General features: G+C 52.6%; 6 protein-coding genes across 6 annotated transcripts; 3 read left to right on the top strand and 3 right to left on the bottom strand.

Moving 5' to 3' along the window:
• Positions 1 to 63: 63 nt before the first annotated feature.
• P170DRAFT_377941 (ubiquitin-protein ligase RKR1) lies at positions 64 to 5543 on the bottom strand. The gene is made up of 8 exons (XM_024845422.1): positions 5082 to 5543; positions 4622 to 5015; positions 2844 to 4554; positions 1969 to 2792; positions 1500 to 1916; positions 1079 to 1452; positions 721 to 1020; positions 64 to 663 (listed from the first exon to the last, which is right to left on the bottom strand). Exons 1-8 carry the CDS (start codon positions 5379 to 5381, stop codon positions 142 to 144), a joined length of 4842 nt encoding a protein of 1613 aa, XP_024707587.1. The 5' UTR covers positions 5382 to 5543; the 3' UTR covers positions 64 to 141.
• Positions 5544 to 5681: 138 nt separating this feature from the next.
• P170DRAFT_402320 (TFIIH/NER complex ATP-dependent 5'-3' DNA helicase subunit RAD3) lies at positions 5682 to 8482 on the top strand. Its single transcript, XM_024846417.1, has 4 exons — positions 5682 to 5744; positions 5819 to 6275; positions 6329 to 6445; positions 6502 to 8482. Exons 1-4 carry the CDS (start codon positions 5728 to 5730, stop codon positions 8299 to 8301), a joined length of 2391 nt encoding a protein of 796 aa, XP_024707586.1. The 5' UTR covers positions 5682 to 5727; the 3' UTR covers positions 8302 to 8482.
• A 25-nt stretch (positions 8483 to 8507) lies between these two features.
• P170DRAFT_507114 (DNA-directed RNA polymerase I core subunit RPA190) lies at positions 8508 to 14124 on the bottom strand. Its single transcript, XM_024854449.1, has 4 exons — positions 13877 to 14124; positions 13300 to 13788; positions 10431 to 13206; positions 8508 to 10371 (listed from the first exon to the last, which is right to left on the bottom strand). Exons 1-4 carry the CDS (start codon positions 14059 to 14061, stop codon positions 8773 to 8775), a joined length of 5049 nt encoding a protein of 1682 aa, XP_024707585.1. The 5' UTR covers positions 14062 to 14124; the 3' UTR covers positions 8508 to 8772.
• Positions 14125 to 14305: 181 nt separating this feature from the next.
• On the top strand, positions 14306 to 16286 carry P170DRAFT_434078 (U4/U6-U5 snRNP complex subunit PRP3). Its single transcript, XM_024848638.1, has one exon. It carries the CDS (start codon positions 14436 to 14438, stop codon positions 16203 to 16205), a length of 1770 nt encoding a protein of 589 aa, XP_024707584.1. The 5' UTR covers positions 14306 to 14435; the 3' UTR covers positions 16206 to 16286.
• Positions 16284 to 18599, bottom strand: P170DRAFT_434077 (RNA-binding snoRNP assembly protein NAF1). Its single transcript, XM_024848637.1, has one exon. It carries the CDS (start codon positions 18518 to 18520, stop codon positions 16493 to 16495), a length of 2028 nt encoding a protein of 675 aa, XP_024707583.1. The 5' UTR covers positions 18521 to 18599; the 3' UTR covers positions 16284 to 16492.
• A 143-nt stretch (positions 18600 to 18742) lies between these two features.
• P170DRAFT_462269 (uncharacterized protein) lies at positions 18743 to 22862 on the top strand. The gene is made up of 10 exons (XM_024852090.1): positions 18743 to 18835; positions 18898 to 19570; positions 19624 to 20418; positions 20471 to 20725; positions 20758 to 20934; positions 21145 to 21388; positions 21493 to 21595; positions 21659 to 21711; positions 21785 to 21908; positions 22019 to 22862. Exons 1-10 carry the CDS (start codon positions 18762 to 18764, stop codon positions 22782 to 22784), a joined length of 3264 nt encoding a protein of 1087 aa, XP_024707582.1. The 5' UTR covers positions 18743 to 18761; the 3' UTR covers positions 22785 to 22862.
• Positions 22863 to 22876: the final 14 nt, after the last annotated feature.

The raw sequence follows: 22876 nt of genomic DNA, 5'->3' as shown, positions 1-22876 counted from the left end.
TGGATGGTGGGCTGGTGGGGTCGCCAACGTGACCCCACTTGGCCGGTTGAAGAAACAGTTTGCATGCTTTGATTGTCTCGATATGTACTCGGTAGATATACTACTATACACGCCCTATCTATTCATCCCCCCTCTATCGCTCTATACATAGACAAAGTTGTTCCGGCACAGCGGACACGTGCTCTGGTTGCTGCTCTTGAACCATCGGAACAGACACACCGAGTGGAACGTGTTCTTGCACGTCGCGCAGCGCTTGTTTGGCGTCTGCATGTCCGTCGAGATCACCGAGTAGCAGATCGCACACTCGCTCTGTCCCTTCAGTGCCCCCTGCACGTTCTTACGGAACGCCAGCAGCCCATCCACCAGGCTGCCGTTGGCAAACATAATCACTCCCTGGATCGTCAGAAGCCAGTTCTTCCACTTCTTCTCGTCAACCAGCACGCGGCTGCGACCCACGACCACGGCAGGCTGCAGGGGGTAGGCCGGAGGAAGGGAAATGGACAAGGAGACGGGAGGCGACTCCTCATCAACCGGGATACTAGCAATGATCTCGGCGGTTTTGGGAGAAATCTTAACCGCCAATGCGCGCTCCTCGTTGGGGTCTTGCGTGGACATCCAATCCGTGATGCCCTGGAGTGCATCCACTATAACCAAGGGCGAAACCTGTGGGGGTAAATCAGCTTCTGCATATCGAAGGCATGCTGTGGACTTCATGCTTACATGTTTCTCGGTCCACGTCTCCACCGGCCCCTTGATGCGCTTCTTGGTGTCAATCCACCAATTCTTGGTCATGTTGGCCACGTGCCTCAAACACAAGAAGTAGAGATGAACCAGAAGCCATTGGGTCTCTCTTTCGTAGTCCTCCGACTCATCCAGCTCGAAGGAACGGATGTCAAACTTAGACGCATCCACCATTTTTCCGTGGGAACCCTGGAGGAAGTCGAACATGAATTCCAACAGCGGAGCCAGCGTGTCGTTTTCCTTGATGCTAGTCGCGTAATTTTCTTGAACAGTAAGAGACTATTCATGGGTTAGCATCAACCGTGATTCTCTTGCTCTCAGAGTGCGGGCAACATACTGCATTGACGAAGTGATCAAACACCACCTTCCAACTCAGGAGATATGACCGTATATCCGCCCAAGTCCGGTCATCGCCATAGGCGAGATTGACAGATGCTATCGTGGGCGCTTCAAGTAGCAGAGACATGAGTTCATCCGGGAGGCTGACGGTCGTCTTGGATAATGCCACATCGAAGGATATCTGCTCTTGAACGCTCGGGATATACCGATGCAGAATGGCGTAGGCAGCCCGCTGAACAGTGCCACTATGCGCGGTCAAAAGTGGGAAAACCTTGCTCACATCCTCAAGACTGTCGGCCGGGGTGATATTGAGCAGGCGACGTAGACGGTCGACAGCGACATCGCGAGGTTGATAGAAATTGGTGGAAGAGTCTGATGCGTCAGAAGTGTGCCCTGTGTATGGGTCGGTAAGAACCTACCGAATTTATGCAGCGTTGAAGTCAACCGGTTGAAGAGCACTGTCTTGCGATCCGCCCAAGCATCCTTCACATCATCATTACTCTCTTCATTGTCCACAATCGATTTCAAAGAAGAGAAAAGTCGGAAGGATGCCAAGAGCAACGGCAGCGCTTCATCACCGCCATTGACGTCTTGCCAAATCGTGCCGAGGATCTCCATACTTTCCTCCCAGTGAGAGCCATACATTTCGTGAATGCAAGGTAAGACGAACGTCAAACTCTGCAAAATTTCGGCCTTGACACTCAAAGCTGCCCGTTCAGACTGGAGACACTGAACGAGATGTTTGAGGAGGAACATCAATCTCTGTGTTGGGATAGACGCAGCGACCGACTCATCTCCTGCCAGGAGAAGATTGAGCAACGACAACTTTCGAAGACCTGCCCACCACACCGTTAGCCGTTATACCATAATGGGGTTTCGGCCACTTACCGTCCTTCTTCTCATCTTCGGGTTTTAAGCCTGTGGAGTCTGCAACGAGCTCGTTACAGAGCCGTGTTCCGGCAGGCGTGGAAAGCATCGATTGGCGTAGAAGTGCCACCCATGACGCTGTGCGAATGGGATTGGCTGTCCGGACACTTTTACATAGTTCTGCAAGCTCTTCTGGAGTCTTCGATTTGTTTGAAGAATCCACGCTGCCCAGTATTTTCACAAAGGCCTCTCCAATCCGGTAGTCCGATGGAGACATACTCTGAAGCCCCTCAAGCTTTCTTTCCCAGAAGGAAGTGATCGTAACCGGAAGGTTGTCTTTAGAGTGGACCCATCCGCTGATTACCTTTCGACCGTCATTGACAACTTCCATGTATTCCTCCCGCTGCTCGGGAAGCGAGAGCCCTGTGATACCATTGGAATTTTCAATGCTGAGGTCATCATCAACCAATTGCACTGCAAGGGGGAGATTGTAGAAGAGAGATTCAAGCTCATCCGTGCCGAGATGCCCGGCAAGATCAAACAAGGAGAGGACTTTTGTGGTGAAATAGGTCAGTCGGAAAGCAGACGAACATTGAGTCGAGTCACGCGCGACGCCTTCGTAACGCTCCCCAAACTCTGCCGGCAATTGCCGATCAACCAAATGCACTGTACCACCAAGAGGGCTAGTGATAGCAGTCGACGACCGAGGGGGTAGGTCGAGGAAGGGACCAAGAGCCTTTTCCCATGTCTGACGGCTCGGTAGGATGTCCTTTGCCAGGGAACCAATATCCTCCGGTTTGGTACCATGCAAGAGCTCTTCCGCTATAGTCAGAAGAGATTCAATCCTTTTCATTGTTAGCAACGTCGCATTCGCAACCGTCATAGCAATAACTTACGAAAGCGATTCAGCATTAACAAGGTCGAAATTATGCTGGAGAATCTCGACGCTTGACCGAGCACTTGTTTCACCGACAACGGTTTTCTTCAAGGTCTTGATCAAAGATTCCGAGATATCGGCCACTTCTTCCGACGGCGACTCGGCGAGGAAATGCAGTTTTCCGGTCAGTTTTGAACCGTGCGGTCCACTTTGGAAACCTCGCAGCGCAGTAGGAACGGAGTTGGCAATTTGGGAAAGACCGTGCAGTGTATCTAAAGCCAAATTCTCATCGGACAGGGCGTCGATTAGCGATAAGAAGATTGAATCTGTAAGTTCTCCGTGAGACGTCTGATTCTGGAGAACAGCTATAACAATCGACCAATGCAGACTGCTACCCTTACAAGCCTGGTCCAGGGCTCTCATGATCAAGGAGCCTAACACACTCTTCCCGTCCACTTCCTTGAAGTTGAGGGTGGAGAGTAGCTTTTGAACAGCATGAGCATTCGAAGACTCTGGTTCTGACTTTGCCACTTGTTCAATGATCTTGCCAAAGCTTTCACCAAACCCATCCCAAGAACGACAAGACAAGATTATGGAAATCAGTCGATCAGCAGATGGCGATGAGAGAAGCTCCGGGGCGTCATCTTTAACAAAGTCCACTAAAGCGTGCGACCTCTGAGCGATTTGCGCAACATTGTTGACCATTTCTTCAATCACAGCAGCCGCTCCGTAGGGCTTGCCATTGCGTGTCTGGAGGACTTGGACGCAACTTTCAAGTAGCGGCGAGTTCGTCTTTTCGAATATACCCAGCACTTGAGTCTCGGCATCCGTCCCAGCCACCCGCGAAAGCATCAACGCTTCTAGAACCAACAGGCGTTCGGCCTGGGAGCACACTTCGTCTTGCGATGACTTAAAGTCCTTCGATTGCTCTGGTGAAGATAGTTTGACAGCTTCGAGTAGGCTATCCGAAAGTTCCGTCCACACCCTTTCCATTTCACCCGCACGGTCGTGTGACAGCAATGCCCCGAGGTAATCAACGGTGATGTTCTTAGCGGACAGAGCTGGGAGCGACCACTTTGACCGATCTGGTTCAGGCTTGACATATTGGGCTAATAGAGGGGACAATCGTTCTTGCAAGAACCGGTTCTTCTCTTCTGCAGGCAGTCGCTCTAAAAGCCAGATTCCGGTATCAATGTAAGCCTTCCAGGCAACGGCGAGGTTTTGTCGAGGCTCATCCCTGGAAGTTAGTCCTTCCTGGAATGCTTCCGTTAAAGCGATTGCCCCTGTTATCCCAATCTGCGAGTCGCCGTTTGCCAATGTCTGTACTGGGATTACCTGAAGTAACTGGTGCAAATTTGACCAGAAAGAGCCTGCGCCGCCTTCGGATCCTTTTTGCACGTATTGAAGCAACCGCTTGGTTGCGGAAGACTTGCTGGAATAATCGTCCGTCCATAATTGAGGCCTTGCAGAAGTGGCCTGAAGTAGAGATTCGGACAAATCTGAAGAAGAACCCAGTTGAGAAGCGTGGAGTGATTTGCCAATCAAGGCTGCGCTGACGAGTTTCCAATCGAGCTCTTCCGGCTCCTTGGCCACTGCCGAGCGAACAAGCGTATAAATGGACCTGCGAACGAAGGGGTCGTCATGGTAGCATAAGGCCCATAACGATTTACTAGTAAGAAGATTTTGTACAGTTGGAAGATCTTTTTCAAGTTCTTCGCGGGTTGAGTTTCCTGGGTTCGAGGGTGAGTTTATAAAAATAAAATAAAAAACACAAATGCATACAAGGAATGACCGTACCTATTATCCGGTTAAGTAGTAGAATTGCAGTTCCTACCACGCGCGCGTACTTCGCTTCCGCGTCGTCAGGCTTGACGGTCCGCTCGTCGCTCAAAGTCTGAGGAGTTTGTTGAAGAATGACATCATCTACAAAATCCAGGATGGAGGTCTGATAGACCTTCCACACGCCTTTTCGCTTCTCATCGGTCGAAAAAACCCGCGTAAAGGATTCTAGAGCAGACCGATGGACGGGTTTGTCATTATCATATAGACCTGCAAGCCATGCGCCGACTACTTTGGGTAAAAATCGGGCGATTCTCTTCCCTACCAGCGATGAAACTGATCCTTGGATGGCATAAGCCGTTTGCCTCACTCTTCGAGAGAGGTCAATCGACGCCCGGGGGTATATTTTTACCTGTTCAGACCGTGAGTTGGGTTCTCGACGTTACTCCATCCTATGCAATCCACCATAATCGCTTACCCAGGCTTCCAGGAATCCGTCGTCGAGAGTTCCGCCGCGGTTTTCTACACCCGAAACAAAATCCTTCAGTTCATCTAATGCTCGTGTTCTCGTAACTTCATCCTTCTTCAGGAAATTCTTGAAAGCAATGGCCAATTGCGGCTCCGATATGCGCGACAAGTCGGGGGGCTCGGCCACGTAGGTCAGGGACGAAGGTTCCCTTCCCTGAGTCGAAAAGGCTCCTGAAAACCCCCCAAAGGATCCAAATGCGCCGGCCGCAGCCCGGCTACTTGAAGCTTGGGACTTGAACTTTTTGCTCATAATAATGTGGGGTAAGGTGGGATGGGTATCAATGGAAATCAAACGAGCGAGGATGGATTTTCACGGAAACCTTCTGGAGACAGAGGTCAACAGTCTGCGGCGCACAGTTCGTATAGGAATGCGACAGAAAAAAGAGAGTTGTTCAAGCCCGGGGGAGCTTCCAGGAGGAGAGATGATGAAGAAGAAGGAATGCGGCGTGACTGTCGGCGTCTCTATCGGGCAGGTCACGTGGGCTGGTGTCATCGATCGCCCGAACGGGAAAAGGCGCGAGTCTCTTTCACCTTCGGATTTCCGCGAAGGTGAGAGCTTCTCTGTCTCGTCTGGAGCATCGCGCTCGCCCGTCACAATGAAGTTCTTCATTGAGTAAGTTTCTCTGATCTCTTTTGCAGCTCCCACACCGTGCTGACTGTTCCTCTCTCTCTTCTCTCTCTCGCCAGTGACCTACCCGTGCTCTTCCCGTACCCTCGTATATATCCCGAGCAATATGCCTACATGTGCGACCTCAAAAAGACCCTCGATGCTGGGGGCAACTGTGTCCTGGAGATGCCTTCGGGCACCGGGAAGACGGTTTCGCTATTGTCGTTGATTATCGCCTATCAGATGCATTATCCGGAACACCGCAAACTCATCTACTGTTCTCGTACCATGTCGGAGATCGAAAAGGCGTTGGCCGAGCTGAAGGCCTTGATGAAATTTCGGGCGGATCAACTCGGGTTCACGGAGGACTTTCGAGCGCTCGGGTTGACCAGTCGAAAGAATCTGTGCCTGCATCCATCCGTCAAGAGGGAGAAAAGTGGCACGGTCGTCGATGCGAGGTGTCGGAGCTTAACGGCGGGATTTGTCAAGGAAAAAAAGGAACGGGGTGAGGATGTCGATCTATGCACATATCATGAGGTATGCATGAGGATGTCTCGCTTTGTGGAACTGGATACTCATGCTTCAAATAGAATCTTGATCTTCTCGAACCGCATAACCTCCTCCCTCCCGGTGTTTTCACTCTCGACGGACTACTCAAGTATGGCGAGGAACACAAGCAATGTCCTTACTTTTCGGCACGACGGATGGTAAATACCCTCGACCCTCTGACTGTCTCCTGGCCATACTAACGCGATTTAAATAGATGTCGTTTTGCAACGTTATAATCTACTCATACCACTATCTACTGGATCCGAAAATCGCGGAGCGGGTATCAAAGGAATTTTCAAAGGATTGCATAGTGGTCTTCGACGAAGCGCACAACATCGACAACGTCTGCATTGAATCCCTCAGTATCGATATAACGGAAGATTCGTTGCGCAAGGCTACGAGGGGTGCAAACAACTTGGAACGGAAAATCCACGAGATGAAGAGCTCCGATGCCGAGAAGCTGCAGAACGAATATTCCAAGCTTGTCGAAGGACTACGAGAGGCGGAGCAGGCGCGAGAAGAGGAGCAGTTCATCTCGAACCCCGTCCTACCGGATGACCTGCTGAAGGAAGCCGTACCGGGCAACATTCGTCGAGCAGAACATTTTGTCACCTTCCTCAAACGATTCATCGAATACCTCAAAACCCGAATGAAAGTCACTCATACCATATCCGAAACTCCTCCCTCGTTCTTGACCCACGTGAAGGACCTGACCTTCATCGAGCGAAAGCCGCTTCGCTTTTGCGCCGAACGGCTAACGTCACTCGTGCGGACGCTAGAACTAATTAATATTGAAGACTACCAGCCACTTCAAGAGGTGGCAACATTCGCGACTTTGGTCGCAACGTATGACAAGGGATTTCTGTTGATCCTTGAGCCGTTCGAGTCTGAGGCGGCCACCGTGCCGAATCCCATCCTGCATTTCACTTGCCTGGATGCTGCGATTGCCATCAGACCCGTCTTTGACAGATTCAGCTCCGTTATTATCACGTCCGGAACTCTGTCACCCTTGGAGATGTATCCCAAGATGCTGGATTTCCCGACTGTGATGCAAGAATCGTACAGCATGACCCTCGCACGTCGGTCTTTCCTCCCTATGATCGTGACTCGAGGGTCGGATCAAGCACAGGTATCTTCGGGATTCCAGATTAGAAATGACCCGGGTGTCGTCCGCAATTATGGAAATATTGTCCTCGACTTCGCCCGCATCACCCCCGACGGAATCGTCGTTTTCTTCCCCTCCTATCTGTACATGGAGTCCATCATCAGCATGTGGCAAGGCATGGGTATTCTGGACTCGATATGGAATTACAAATTGATCTTGGTCGAAACCCCCGATGCGCAGGAATCCTCCCTTGCGCTGGAGACCTACCGAACCGCCTGCTGCAACGGACGAGGCGCAATCTTATTCTGTGTCGCACGAGGAAAAGTCTCCGAAGGTATCGATTTCGACCACCACTACGGGCGCGCGGTGCTGTGCATCGGCGTTCCCTTCCAGTACACCGAATCCCGCATCCTCAAGGCCCGACTCGAGTTCCTCCGCGAGAACTACCGCATCCGCGAAAACGACTTCCTATCCTTCGACGCCATGCGTCACGCCGCCCAATGTCTGGGTCGTGTCCTCCGTGGCAAAGACGACTACGGAGTCATGGTTCTCGCCGACCGACGATTCCAGAAGAAGCGCAACCAACTCCCGAAGTGGATCAGTCAGGCCATGCTGGAAAGCGAAACGAACCTCAGCACCGACATGGCGGTCGCCACGGCCAAGAACTTCCTGCGCACCATGGCCCAGCCCTTCAAGGCCAAGGACCAGGAGGGGATCTCCACGTGGAGTCTCGCCGATTTAGAAAAGCATCGCGAGAAACAGATGCAGGAAGAGGGCCGAGTCCGGCGGGAAGAGCTCGCCAACGGTCATGGTCATGGGGCGAACGGCATTCGCGCTGGCGTGCCCGATGATGCGGATGAATTTGACGACAATATTGACGAAGATCTCATGATGCTGGATGCGCAGTGACCCTGACATAATATTATCATACTTGCCAACCCCACTGTTCAAATAGACTTGCTGCTTTGCTTTTGTCTCCTGCGATCTGTATCTGCTTTTCACTTTCTGGAAATAAGTCCGTCCAACATGATGATACCACGGTGGTTCTATATGGTGTTTATTACTAAAAAATCTAACTCGAATTCAAAATTTACTCTGCAAATAAAGGACCAATAGCGAAATAAACTAATTTTGTTCTGCTGGTAGTATAGTATGAAAATGCTATCTAGAAATAAGAAAGAAACAAAACAAGGCTTTTTCTTAATTCCGCTGAGACTGAACTCCAGAGGTCATTGGACACATCAAAAACATACAAGGAAAGAATGACAAAAGAAATGCATCTTTAAATACACACACACATCCACTCAAGCTGGCAAGCATATACAACAAAATAAAAATGGCAATAAAATGATACAGACACAGATATCCAATGGCTCGAAATTAAGCCACAGGAGCAAGGACATCGAAAGCACCGGTTCCCACGATTCCAGGACGTCCGGCAACGATCCGACTACTAGGACTCTTCAGGTTATCGAAGTCTCTCTCGATGACGGCTTCCTTGAGGTAGCCGACCGTGGTTTCGAAACTCATCTTGGACAGGGGCGACGAGCTGTCCTTGACCAAGCCGTTACGGTTGAAACCGCGGAAGCTACCAGACTGGGTCATCACGTCACCGATCAGGTTCAGGTGACGGTTGTCGACGGAAATACTGTGACCTTCGAAGACCTCGGACATCTCGCGGACGATCGTGGCGCGAGCAGCCTCTACACCGTAGAGGGCCAACATGTGGTAGATCGAGTTGGTGTAGAGAGAGTGGGGCTTGATGATATCCTGGTAGTCGCGCATGGCGAGCAGGTTGACGCCGTCCGTGATGACGTGCGCAGGCTCGCCCTTCATCGGGTCGGCATCGACGTACGTGCAGTTGGCAAGACCCGGGATGGACTGGATGACGGCGCTGTGGGCGGCCTCCTCGACCAGAGGCAGGATAAGAAGCTTGGGAGTCGCGATGTCGTACTGCAGCTGGACGGTACACGAGTTGCCCTTGCTGGGGTTGAACTTGAACTTGGTGACTTCAGCAAAGCGGCCGCGGATATCGTCTTCCCGCAGCTTACTGTCCTTCGCTTCTTCGTCGTCCGAGTCGGAGTCGTCTGCATCGGCCATCTTGACATCACGCGTCTTGCTCTTCTTCTTAGTCGCGTCGGCATCTTCGTCCTCGCTGTCCTCAGACTCATCAAGTTGTCGGACCATGGCAGCCTCCTCGTCCTCAGGGCCCTCGTAAGAGATCTGGTTCGAGCGGTTCTGAGCACCCTTGGAGCGTTTGGCATCATCTTCGTCCTCCTCGTCGTCATCATCAGCGCCATCGGCGTCGGCATCGGCAGCACCAGGAGCCTCCTGGAGGGTACCAACAGAGGCACCAATTTCAGGCTGAGCAGTCGAGTAGTTCTTCACCGTCTTCTCATCAACCCGCTTCTTGAGCGCAGCTCTGGTGAGCCTCACAAGCTTGGGAATGAATTTCGTCTGCAGCGTGTTTTGGATATCCTTGGTCTTGATGGCATACTCCGCAGTGTATTCGTCTGACGGGAAGAATGAGACTTCGACGTCGTAGACCTTGGCCTTCGTGCTGCCGGAGGAGATTCTCTCCGAGATGGTGACCTTGTCGATAACCTCCGCGATACTGAGCTTGCTGATTCCCTTGGCGAACTTTTCGGAGTCATGCTTGGACATCTCCTCGTTCAGAACCAGGGTCATGGTCGGGGTCATGATGTGGGCGCTAGCAGTCATGACAATCTCACGTAGTCGGGGAATACCCAGAGTCACGTTCTTCGCCGAGTGACCAGCCAAATGGAAAGTGTTCAGAGTCATCTGAGTAGAAGGTTCTCCGATAGACTGACCGGCAACAATTCCGACGGCCTCACCAGGATCGACAACAGATTTCAGATACTTCATGTTCATCAAAGTGTTGAATGCCTTCTTGCTGATAACTCCGCTGATGTCCTTCTTCTTGTCCTTCAAGAGCTTACCAGGATTGCCATCCTCATACTGTGAGAATAATTCGTTAGTCGCATATGGGATACGGGCGAGAACCATTGTTCACATACCTTCTTGAGCGCTTGAGTGAAGTATTCTGACGTACTACCCAGATTACCACCAGGGTGGTAGAGGGAGAGGACTGGGTCCTTCATGTCAACCCTTCCGGTCTTGCGCACCGTCTTCATGGCGTCCTTGTGCCAGTTGGTGACTTCTTCCTTCTCCAGGTTCTGGAAGTCGTTGGTCAAGTTCACTTGAGACATGATGGACCTGTGGTTGGATGCCAAGAAATCGAAATCCTTGAGATGAACCTGCTTCGTGATATCCAGACCGTCCTCACCGTACAGGAACTGCACAATGGAACCATCGGATCCTTCTCGGACCGAGGTGTCATATTCTGCCCTCAAGCCTTCCATACCCTTGATCAAGCAACGCTGCAAGTAACCAGATCTAGAGGTCTTAACGGCGGTATCAATAAGACCCTCACGACCGGCCATGGCGTGGAAGTAATATTCTTGGGGCTTGATACCAGTCAAGAAACGACCGCAGACATAACCACCAGCCATCGGGTTCGTGTCGAAAGCCCTGAACGATGGCAGGGTCTTACCACTGATCATGACAGGAACACGGCGACCTTCCAAAACCTGTTGACCCAGGTTACAAGAAATCAGGTTGGCGTTGACACCAGAACCCTTGGCACCGGAGATGGTCATCGACTGCATCTGGTTCCACGGGAAAGGCTTGGCCAATCCGCCCGGAAGACAGGCCTTTGTGATTTCAGTAGACAGCGTGGCAGTGCGAGCGTTCGAGACGCTATCCAGACCCGCCTGCTTCTCTTCGTCTCGAAGCACATCCTCCAGGCGTCGTCGCAATTCGGCGTCCTCATCGGGTACATTGGCGTCGTCGAGAGTCACGTACTTCAGCGCAACTTCCCGACCGATACCATCAGCCTTCTTGAGGACCTCCTTACGCTTGCTGTCACCCTCCTTGGTCAAGCGAAGATCGTCAATACCGCAAGTGAATGCGCGCATGTTCAAGAACCTCGTCAGAAGACGTCCAAGGATACCAATCAGTCTACCAGCGATAGTATGACCGTAGATTTCGTGAATAGAGTCGATCAGACCGCCAGCAGTAGGTCCAAGTTGTTTCTTGTCGAGAATACCGCAGAGGAACTCGCCGTCCTTGAAGATGACGTTTCCTTCTTCGTTGCCTTCGCCCCACCGGTCACCGGGAGTAGAAGACTTGCTCGTCATGTTTAGACCAGCTCTTCCTGGAGGCATGATATTCTTAAGGATGGTTGTGACGATCTGCTTTCCGGTCCAAAGGGGCTTCGGACGAATGATCGTTGGGTCTACCAGCTGGATCCGCTCAGAGATGGTATGCGAATTCTCCGGTCTCAAGCAGTTGTAGAGCAGCTGGTGGTAGTCATCCTCATCGAAGAAGCTGTCTCGGCAAGTGAACCACGTTCCCATCGAAATATGATCCTGGATCAAACCTCGCAACGGCTTTCCAGACGTGGCAACAAGGTATTGGTGATCCGCATCCGCAAGCATCATAGCTTCTGATCGAGCAAGCTCGTTCTGAGGGAAATGCATGTTCATCTCGTCACCATCGAAATCAGCGTTGTAGGTGTTACAGTTGGCGTAGTGCATGCGAATAACCTTCTCGTTAGGAAGCACACGCGCTTTGTGACCCATGATAGAGGGCTTGTGGAGTGTGGGCTGACGGTTCATCAAAACAACGTCACCGGTGGTCAGATGGCGATAGACCTTCTTGTTGCGGGCTCCCTTGATTCGCCAATTTGACGGCGCCAGCAGCTGGTTGGCCAGGGCGGTTCGCTCATCCAAACTCTTGAACTTGAGATTCGTGACCTGTCCCACCTCGTTCTCGATTGCCATAGCACCCGGATATTTGTCGGGGCCGTTGATGACTGCCTGCTTCATTTCCCAGAAGTTGTGGTTTGTCACCGGCTCCGGGTACGTCAGCTTCTTCGCAAAGACCAGCGGCACACCGATCTCATTGGTTTCGATATTAGGATCAGGGGAGATAACACTTCGGGCAGCGAAGTTGACACGCTTTCCCATCATGTTCTTTCGGAACAGACCTTCCTTCTTTTCCAGGATCTGCTTGATACCATTCGGGGCAGAGGCGGCAGCTGGGCCCGAAAGTCCGCTTCTATCGCGGTCAATCAGACCGTTAACCGTATCCTGGAGTTGCACAATGGCAGCAAGTAGATCTCGATAGTCCCTCACGCGATTCAGGGAACTGGCGGTCGAGGTTTGTCGCTCCTTGCTGATTTGATTGATGAAGTCGCAGTGTTTCAAAACTTGACTGAAAGGTTGGTTCTGCTGGGCTTCCATGATCTCGCCGGGTCCCTGAGGAGCAGCCGGGCGGTACTTGTTCGGCGGCACCAAGAGGCTCTTGATGAAGAACATGTCTGCGCTGACTGGCGAATCCTTCTTCGATTGAGGTCGAGAGTTGTAAAGAAGGTTTAGAATCTCCGCCTCTTTCTCAAAGAGCAGGGTGATTGCGGCGTGAACCTCAGGGGAGGGCATGTACTGCCCACCGTCACCAGCCTGTCTCTTGCTTTCTTCCTCGGAGATAACGGCATTTCCACGAGCAACTTCTTCCTCTGCTCCATGGGTCTCCGAGGTAACACTGACATTATCCGAGATGCCGTTCGCAAGGGCCTGCTTCTCTTTGGAGTTGGACTTTCTGGCTTGTTGGACGAGGACAAGGGAGTTTGGCGCCTGGAAACCACCCTGGATCATAGCAAGCCTCGACTTCTCGGCCAAAGGCTTTCGGAAAATTTTCGAATACCGATCTCTTCGGAACCCTGGAGATACTCTTCACAGTACGTCAATAATTGTTTACAGGCCAAGAAAAAAAGAAAAAAAAAAAAAAACTCATGCGGGGTGCTCAGGTTGTCGCAATACATACCCTTTGCAGCTGGCACACTTCTTGATGCTGACAAGCTCTTTGAAGAAGTCCTTGACCATAGTGCGTCTCTCTTCCGAGGCAATGGGGTTCTTGATGCCAGACATGAGGCCATCCAGTTTACCCGCAGCCTTCGCTTCCCGGATGGCTCTTTGGACGTAATTGTTTCTCTTCGCGATCAGATCCTCCTCATCCTCGTCCTCGCTGCTCGAACCATCGGCATCCTTTCCCTTCTTCTTATTTCCTTTACCCTTACTCAGGGAATCGATGACAGCTGCCTCGTCGACCAATCCATGTTGCAGCAGTCGCAATTTGCAGGTGTAGACATTAATTTGTGTTCGGGACATTTGGAAGCGATGGCAGTAAGCACACTGCGCGCGAAGAAGACGATACAATTGATCGAAATGCGTAACATTGTAGACATGAACCGGAAGCTCGATATGTCCAGGATGTCCGGTACATGACCATGAGTTCAAGCGACAAGTCGTACACCTACATCGGGTCAGTTTTTTCCTACCCGATAAAAAAAAAGCAACCACCCCAGAAATTCTCCGGGATATGATGACTATGGTGGACTTACACATGGTCACTCCATGCTCCCATAGCCGGATCATACAAACCACCAGGAACGGGGTTGTTGAAGGAATCCAACGTCGGCGTATTGTGGATTCGCTTTACAGAGATAGCTTTGATGTCCGCATCGTTGTAGACGCCAAAGTCCACCCCCGCAATGGCGGAGGCCACAGGACGTGCGAAGGTCGCCATGGTTTCCTGCAGCTCCGTGAGCGACGAGCGACGCTTGTGTTCTTGTGGTCCTTCTGGGGCGTGCAGGCCTGGAGAAGAGGAACGGCGGGATTCGTCGGTCTCGACGCTGCGAAAAAAGTTCACCCAACTTTTTTTCTGCCGTGCGATACCGCCCCGCTCCACCCGGCGCCCGTGATTCCTTCAATTCTCCGGCTGCTTTCCAAGTTGTCTCGCTTTCTTGCCATCGCCCTTTGGCTCCAGTCCACCCTTGTCCTTCGCCTTGAGGCCTTTGGTTTATTTCTACTTACATCTTCATCCCCAGCTGTGAGCTGATCTGCTGATCTCAGCGGGTGAGTGGAACTTTTTTTTCCATCTCACCAAAAAAAAAATAAACCATGGACGTGTCAGGGCTGAAGCGACCTCATCCCGAGGAAGAAGACGACAATGCACAGAAGAGGTCCCGTTCTAACAATGGCCCGCCACTACCGGCCCAAGGGGCGCCTGCCGCGGGCAAGGTCGACATTGAGAAAATGGTAGCCGAAGCGAGAGCAAAGGCTGAAGCCGTCCGCGCTAGACTTCAGGCCGCAAGAGGAGGAGCTTCAACTGTGACGCCTGCGTCTGCCAGCCCGAGCCCTGCTCCTCCCGCTACTGCGAGTCCGGCAATGTCGAGATTGGAACAGATGAAGGCCCGAGTAGCAGCAGCCACCGGGAGAGCCAACGCCGCAGCCCAGGAACGGCCCCCCGCGCCGGCACCAATTCCTCAGCCACCTCCCCCTCCCTTTGACGAACCTGACGATGGCCCATCGCGAGCTCGAGGTGGTTTGGATGTCGGTCTGCATCCGGCGCTTCTTTCGGATACGGTCGAGTTTCGAGGTGGCAAGGGACGACAATCGGCACAATCAAAACGTCGCAACGAGTCTCCTATTACCGGTGGAAGGCAGGATCGCGCGGGACTCGATCTCTCCGGGCCTTCTTTGGAGGAAATCAAAAACAATCCGTACTATGATCCGAGTCTGGGACCGAAGGCGACCATCGCGAGGCCGCGACAAACACGTCAGTTGCTTTTCAACCAAAAGGGCAAATACATCCAGCAGGCTGCTGCTCTGCGTCGGCAGGCCCAGCTGGAGGCGATGAAGAAGCGAATCGCCGAAAGGGCACGACAAGCAGGTATCGATGAAGACTTGGACGTTGAAAAGGGATTCCTGGTCCCCGCTCCGCCGGCCATTGAATGGTGGGATGAAGGTTTGGTGAACGGAGAAGACTACTCGGCCGTGGATGACGAGAAAAATCTCAAGATTGACACCCCCGACTCTATAGTGACAGTCTACGTCCAACACCCCGTCCTTCTCGATCCTCCTCAGGAGAAGCACCTCTCCGAGCAAAAGCCCATGTATCTCACGCCTAAAGAACAGGCGAAGATTCGTCGGCAGCGGCGGATGGCTGATCTCAAGGAACAACAGGCGAAGATCCGTCTCGGATTGGAGCCAGCACCCCCGCCGAAGGTCAAGAAATCCAACCTCATGCGAGTACTGGGTGAACAGGCTGTTAAGGATCCTACTGCCGTCGAAGCACGCGTCACGCGCGAAATCGCAGAGCGTCGTGCTAACCACGAGGCTGCCAACGAAGAACGTAAACTGACCAAGGAGGAGCGTCGAGATAAGCTCGCTCGGCAACAGGAGAAAGATGCCGAGAAGGGAATCCAAATGACCGTGTATAAGATTGACAGCCTTGCCAACGGACGCAACCGGTTCAAGATCAGCAAGAACGCGGAACAGAACGCCTTGACCGGTGTCTGCGTCATGCATCCTCGATTCAACCTTGTGATTGTGGAAGGAGGTGCTCACTCAATCAACAACTACAGAAAGCTCATGATGAACCGCATTGACTGGACGGAGAACGCCGGGCCCAACGCTGTGCGTGAGGGCAATCGTGAAGCTCAAGTATCCTGGCTGGCAGCCGAGGACGAGCAGACGGGCGATTTGAAAGATCTCAGTTCCAACTCCTGTAATCTTCTGTGGGAGGGTCAAGTCAAGGCTCGAGCCTTCCGCAAGTGGCTGGGCGCTCGAGTCTGCGAGACCGACTCTCAAGCCAAAGATGTCCTGGCCCGGGCAAAGATGGAGAGTTTCTGGGCTTTGGCCAAGAGCGCAAAGCAAAGCGAGTCATGATAACACTGCTTTTAAATCTAGCCTTCAAAATCAAAACGCGTCATGTACATTAATCAATAATACCTCAGCATTGAAAATGGCTTGTTGATATTCTCTATAAAATCCAAATGATGACCCAAACAGCGACACGTAAACTTTTGTTTTTAGATCAAACCCATCCAAAAAGCAATACCCGGCTCCTTAAATGCAAAACCTATCCCACATAATGGCTAAGATCCAGAACCTTACCGTAGAACAAGATGTGAAGAACCCAAAAAGAGAGATGAAGGTATCATGATATTACAGTATTATGAAGGGGGCGGTCCCTGGTTGTTACTGAGTTGTCGCAGAAGATCCAACTGCGCTTTGACCTGGTCAAAGTTCATCGATGGGTTTTGCATCTGCTGCTGGCCGGGGACTTGCTGCTGCTGCTGATACTGCTGTTGTTGTTGTTGCTGCTGCTGCTGCTGTTGCAAAGCCGCAAAGAACAAGGGGTTGATATGGGCGTTGGGGGGGATTTGCTGATACGGGTTTGGTTGCTGATAGGCCTGCTGGAATGGCATCTGGAAGTTGAATGGCAATACGCCCTGAGGGAAAGCCTGTTGCTGCGGCTGTTGCTGCTGCATTTGAGGCTGCATTTGCGGCTGGAAACCAGGGTAAGCCGGCATCTGTTGAGGCATGCTGTAGGCAGGCTGCTGGTTTTGTTGGTAGGCTTGAGGGTTGAAGTGAGAAGGCTGGGGCTGCGACTCGGGGGCCTGCTGCTGGTGATATGACTGGCGGTCTTGATGCTGGGGTCTCGGTCCTCCCCGACCACGGCCTCCTCGTCCCCGGTCAGAACCTCGACCTCGGCCTCGACCACTGTAGAAGCCAGCGCCTCTAGCATGGGGGTCGTCACTCTCCACTGGAGCCTCCTGCCGACCCATCATCTCGTGCAGGTTCTTAGGGCGGGCAAGTGGGGTGTAGCCATCTTCACCGGCGTTGTCGTCATAGTTGAGCTCGCTCTGGTTGAGCTTCGAGGGACCAGGGGGTCCTCTCTTGGCTCTCGAACCATCGCCATGCTTGGCCTCCTTCTTCTCCTGGCGCTTCTGCTTCAATTTCCGCTTGTACTCGGCTTCAGCTTCGTCGTCGGAGAACTCAACCTCGTCCTCGGCAATTTCTTCGTCGTGGAAGTTTGACGCATCGCTTCCCTTCATTCCCTTGAGGGGTTGGGTGAAGACGAATGTAGATTGGCTCTCAACATAATAGATTGTCTTGCCCTTGGTGAGGCCGCGCGCTTCGATGGTAGCGGCGTCGGGATATCGCACCGTATACAACGGGTTCTCAACTCGTCCCAGAGTCTCGGAGACCATACCCGCAAGGCTCCTATCTTCGAAGCAAAGTAGGGAGCCGGCCTCAAGCACCTGGTATTCTCCGGAGGTGTTCGCCGAGATCAAAACGGTATTCTCCACAATGGCCTCCACATTACCCAGAAGCACGATTTTCATTTCCGGGGTAATGGTAACTTCGGGGAGAGGAGGAGCCTCTTCCATCACCTCATTTGCCGTCCGAATATGACCACCCGATTTGCCTTTTCCATCCCCTTCATCGTCGGAGCCGAGTTCGGCCTGCATCAGGATGCGCGCTTGTTCTTCGGGACTGAGGATCGGATAATCTTCGTCTTCGTCGGAGCTGTCATCGGACGAATCGGTAGAGCTGTCGGAGGATGACTCGTAGGGAGAAGAATCAATTTCCCATTCGGGGTGCTCTTCCTCTTCTGCCTCGGCCTGCGCAGGTTCTGTAGGGCCTGCCACGGGGGCAGCACTTGGTTCGGATGCGCCCTCGCCGTTGACGGCGGTCTCCACGGGCTTCGGATTCGTAGTCTCGTTCTGGTTCTGCTGTTCCCCATCCTGTTCCACTTCCATCGCATCATTGTTGGAGGGGGCAGTTTCTTTGGTCACTTCTGCGGTTGTCTCAGACTGATTCTGCGTGGTAGAGGGCTGGGAGGCATTCTGCACTGCTGTAGTAGGAACACTCTCTGGGTTAGGAGCGCTTTGGACAGTATTCGACTCGCTCGTTGTCGACTGCAGACCCTTGAGGCTGTCGTTGACCAGATTCAAACCGGGGATCAACGGCGCAGAAGTGGACGGGATTGGTTCGCTGGTTTTGGCTGGAGCAGCGCTCTGCTGGTTTTCCGCAGTGTTCACCGGGGTCCCTGTAGCCCAAGGAGTATTGTAGAAATCGCTTCCATCGTCCGCAGGCGTCAATGCGACAGGCGGCGTCTCGTTCATGCAAGCTCGTTTCTCGGGCGGGCCCTCGTTCTGGATGTCCTGAGGGACAGGGGGTTGATGGTCGCTCATTGTGAAATGACCCAAAACAAATATGAACAACCTCTAAGAGCAAAATGTAAATCAGAAAAAAAGAAAGAAAAATAAAGTGGGTTGTCCGTTGAAATGTCGAAGAAAAGCGACGCTGCGGAAACTTTTTTTTTTCTGCCGGAAGTGCACAAGTTGCCGAAGCGGTCGCCGGAGCAGCTTTATCGATAATCGCCATCTGTTCTCGACCTTCTCGACTGATTCTCTTGAGAATATATTCATTACAATGGCTTCTGCCAGGAGGAACGTCGAGGTTCCCCCAGTCCCCGCGGGACGGGCTGCTCCTCGTACTAAACAACGGTACAATCCTTGGACTTCATTCTATTCATAGTTGACGATGAGCTAACAGTCGCCCGTCGCAGTCCTCCGCCGCCGCCGTTCTACATTCCCTTAAACATCACCCTCTATGTGTGTCTTATTTCAAACGGAATCGCTGCTTTCCTTGCGCCAATTCAGGATTGCGATGAAGTGTTTAATTTCTGGGAACCCGCGCATTACCTGGATCATGGATACGGCCTGCAGACGTGGGAGTACTCGCCTGTCTACTCCATCCGCAGCTGGCTCTACGTTACCATCCATGCCTTCGTCGGGAAAGTCAGTTCGTTGGTGGTCGGCTCGAAAAGGGCGGAGTTCTATGCCATCCGAGTCTTCCTGGCCCTGTTCTGCGCGGCCTGTCAAACCCGGTTATATTCCGCCATCTGTCGAACGCTGAGCCCCCGCATCGGCCTGCTCTTTCTCATGGTGATCGCATTCAGCCCGGGCATGTTCCACGCGTCGGCCTCGTTTCTTCCGTCCAGTTTCACCATGTACATGTCCATGCTCGGTCTGACGGCCTTTTTGGATTGGAGATCCGGTCAGAAAACGGCTCAGGGAATCATGTGGTTTGGTCTGGGTGCGATTGTGGGTTGGCCGTTTGCCGGAGCGCTGATCGTTCCTCTACTGTTGGAAGAAATCGCTATCGGTTTTATTTCGGGGTCCTTGCGCACGGTGTTTGCCAGCATCCTCAACGGAGCCTTGAGATGTCTGGCGATTCTAGTATGTTTCGATGAACCCACCCCTGAAGGCTCGATCCATACTAATCCATTTAGGCTGTGGAAATCGGCGTTGACTACGCTTTTCTGCGGAAGTTTGCTATCGTGCCCTGGAATATCGTCGCCTACAATATCTTCGGAGGAGAGGGTCGTGGCCCGGAAATCTTCGGGACTGAGCCCTGGACGTTCTATATCCGGAACTTGTTGCTTAATTTCAACGTTTGGTTTGTCTTTGCCATTTCGGCGGCGCCGCTCCTTTTCTTCCAGGCCGTCTTCCGACAGCAGACGACCAGCAAAGAGACCCTGTGGCGCACCGTCACGCTCATCACGCCCTTCTATATGTGGTTTGCGATCTTCACTGTGCAACCCCACAAGGAAGAGCGATTCATGTATCCCGCATATCCTTTCCTCGCGCTCAATGCGTCCATCTCCTTCCACATGATTCTGTCCTATGTAGGGTCTGGTAACCCTCGAGAGATCATGGGACGGATCCCTGCCAAACTGAAGCTGGCTGCCGTCATGGCCGTGGTCCTTGCCGCCATCAACGCCGGCCTGTTGCGAACCGTCGGCATGATCACCGCCTACAACGCTCCTCTGAAGGTATTTGCGCCGCTGGAGCAACCCGGCGTTGCTCACGCGGGTGATTCGGTGTGTTTCGGCAAGGAGTGGTATCGATTCCCATCGTCCTTCTTTCTGCCCGAGGGGATGCGCGCGAACTTTATCCGCAGCGAATTCCGTGGGTTGCTTCCTGGGCAGTTTCCTGACGCGGCGAATGTGGCTTCGCTGCTGGAGGGAACGTCGCAAATTCCCGAGGGCATGAACGATCTCAACAAGGAAGATCCTAGCAAATATGTAAGACTAGTACAGCTTTCTTTCTTTTCTTTCCAGCTAACCTAGCTGCTAGGTGGACCTGTCGCAATGTTCCTTCCTCGTCGACTCGTCCTTCCCGGGACAATCGATCACGCAGCTCGAACCCGACTATGTGCACGACGAAGCGCACTGGGAGCGTCTCTCATGCAAGGACTTCCTGGATACGTCACAGACCGGACTACTCGGGCGGTTGATCTGGATCCCCGACTTGCCGATCATCCCGGATCAATTCCGCCGCAAATGGGGCCAGTACTGTCTGCTCCGGCGCCGCAGCGACAATTCTGCGACCGTTTAAACCATATCCTGTATATACATCATTAGATACAATCCAAGTGTGGTCGACATCCCGCGGATTACCCCGGGTTGGAGATCCCTTGCGCCCTCGCAGTCCTTCTTCTGGGCGGCATGCGGGCTTTTCCTATTCGAGATAAGAAATCCTGGTGTCACGTCAGTCGCGAGATAAGCCTTCCACTTGCTTTCCCCATTGGATCGCCGCCGGTTTGTCCTGCTAGACTGCGCATCCCTGTATCGGATGTGCATGCCTATCTCGTCGTCTCTGATATGGGCGTATCCGATCTAGATTGCACATGCCGTCCATCGCGATATTCAAATTGATTCACGGATCCAAGACAGTATGAGCGCCATGGAGAGGAGCCAGTTGCTCTTGTCCGTCTCATTGCTAGTATCATAATATCCTATTCGATTCAGGGATCATCCTTCTCGGAGAGCCCGAAACGGATAACAATCATGTCTCAACTGGCCCATCTTCGCATCGGTCCTTATCGTATACAAGACGTCTCCGCTATTCTGCTTCTCGCCACCATCAGCGCCTATCTCGTCGCTCATTTCTTTCGGCAGAAGTTCAAGTCATACTCCAGGCCGTCCACGCCGGATCTCGAGCACAAGTCTTCCGTTCAGGCGAGAGGCTGGAAGGCCGAGAGGAAACCGGGAGGTGTGTTTGCCTACCTCCATATGCCCATCCCTCAATCTATATTCCTTCCTGCAGAGACATAGCTACAGAGAATCATCCAGCTCACCACGACTGCTTGTTCTTAGAATGGACCCCCTCAGACTTCAAGCGTCCGCCTGCATCCCCATACCCAGACTGGGATGTCCACACCACCAAGCCGATCCCATATCGTCCATTTAGATATGGGCCGTGAGTTTATCCGCCCAATTTCTTTCACGGAATTATCCAACCATGTCTAATACCTGTTCACAGAAAGTATTTTATCACTATGGGCTTGAGAAGTATGGATTGGGACGAATGGATCGGTATGCACCATGCATTGTCTCTTTACTATGTCCTATCAACACTTATTAACCGGGAACTGGTATATACATCTAGAGCTCGACAATCACTATCTCCGCTACCACGCCGACAAAGCCCAACGCATCAAAGACCGGGGCGAGAAATGCTGCCGCACCGCCCCCGAGGCAATGGATGCAGCGATCGAGCTGTTGGAGGAACTGTACGTCCCTTTCCCTCCTCCCTCCAATCACTCAAACACCACACAACTACAACATACCTTCCACCTCAGTCCCATCATCACAATGAAATAACAAAAGAAAAAAACCACAGAACATCCTACCTCCCCCAACGCTACCCCACCCTCTTCCACAAAACCCCCACCGGCCTCACCAACCTCCTCACCCACGAAACCTTCGACATCACCACCCGCCCCCTCCCCGAAGACCCCATGACCACCGCCGCGCGCCTCATCCAAGACGACATCGCCATCATGATCGAGCGCCCGGACGGCGACTACTACCTGCTCGCCGGTTGCGTCCTCCTCGCCGGCTTCTGGCGCCTCAGCGACAAATACGGCATGCGGCTGTCTGAAATCCACACTTCCGGCAACGTCCCCGGCTACAAAACCAAACTCGAAAAAGGCATGCTGAATTTCTTCCGCCGCATCAAGCCCCACGACCCCGTCGTGCGCAACAACTACTTCATCCAAGTCGATAACGAACTCCCTTGGTCGAGCAGTATCGGCTCCGAAGATTCCAAAGAAGTATCGTGGAACACAGCGCAGAAGAACAAGGCCATCGAGCACCACTTTTTCCGCTCCGAGAGGCAGTCCCTGCGCCGGTTGCCAAGGTCAGGGGGCGTCGTGTTCACGATCAGGACGTATTTCGAGCCGGTGGTCGCCGTCGCGGAGGAGGACTATGTCCCTGGGCGCTTGGCGAGTGCGATTCGGAGCTGGGGCGACGATGTAGCGGTTTATAAAGGTCGGGAGAGGTATGGGGAGGTGCTGTTGGAGTTTTTGGATCGGAAGCATGAGGAACAGGTGGCGAGGGGGTTGGATGTTGATGGGGAGGAGGAGGTCAGGAAGTATCCCTTTTGAGTTTATTGCTTTCTCTATCTGTGTCTCTATTTAGGTGGGTGGGCATATTGCTTGATTATTAGGTATATCAGGGTAAATATAACGATGTCTAA

This window comes from Aspergillus steynii (genome assembly GCF_002849105.1).
Source record: "Aspergillus steynii IBT 23096 chromosome Unknown P170scaffold_2, whole genome shotgun sequence".
In the NCBI taxonomy this organism is placed as follows: domain Eukaryota; kingdom Fungi; phylum Ascomycota; class Eurotiomycetes; order Eurotiales; family Aspergillaceae; genus Aspergillus; species Aspergillus steynii.
This window is presented reverse-complemented; position numbering and strand designations above follow the sequence as displayed.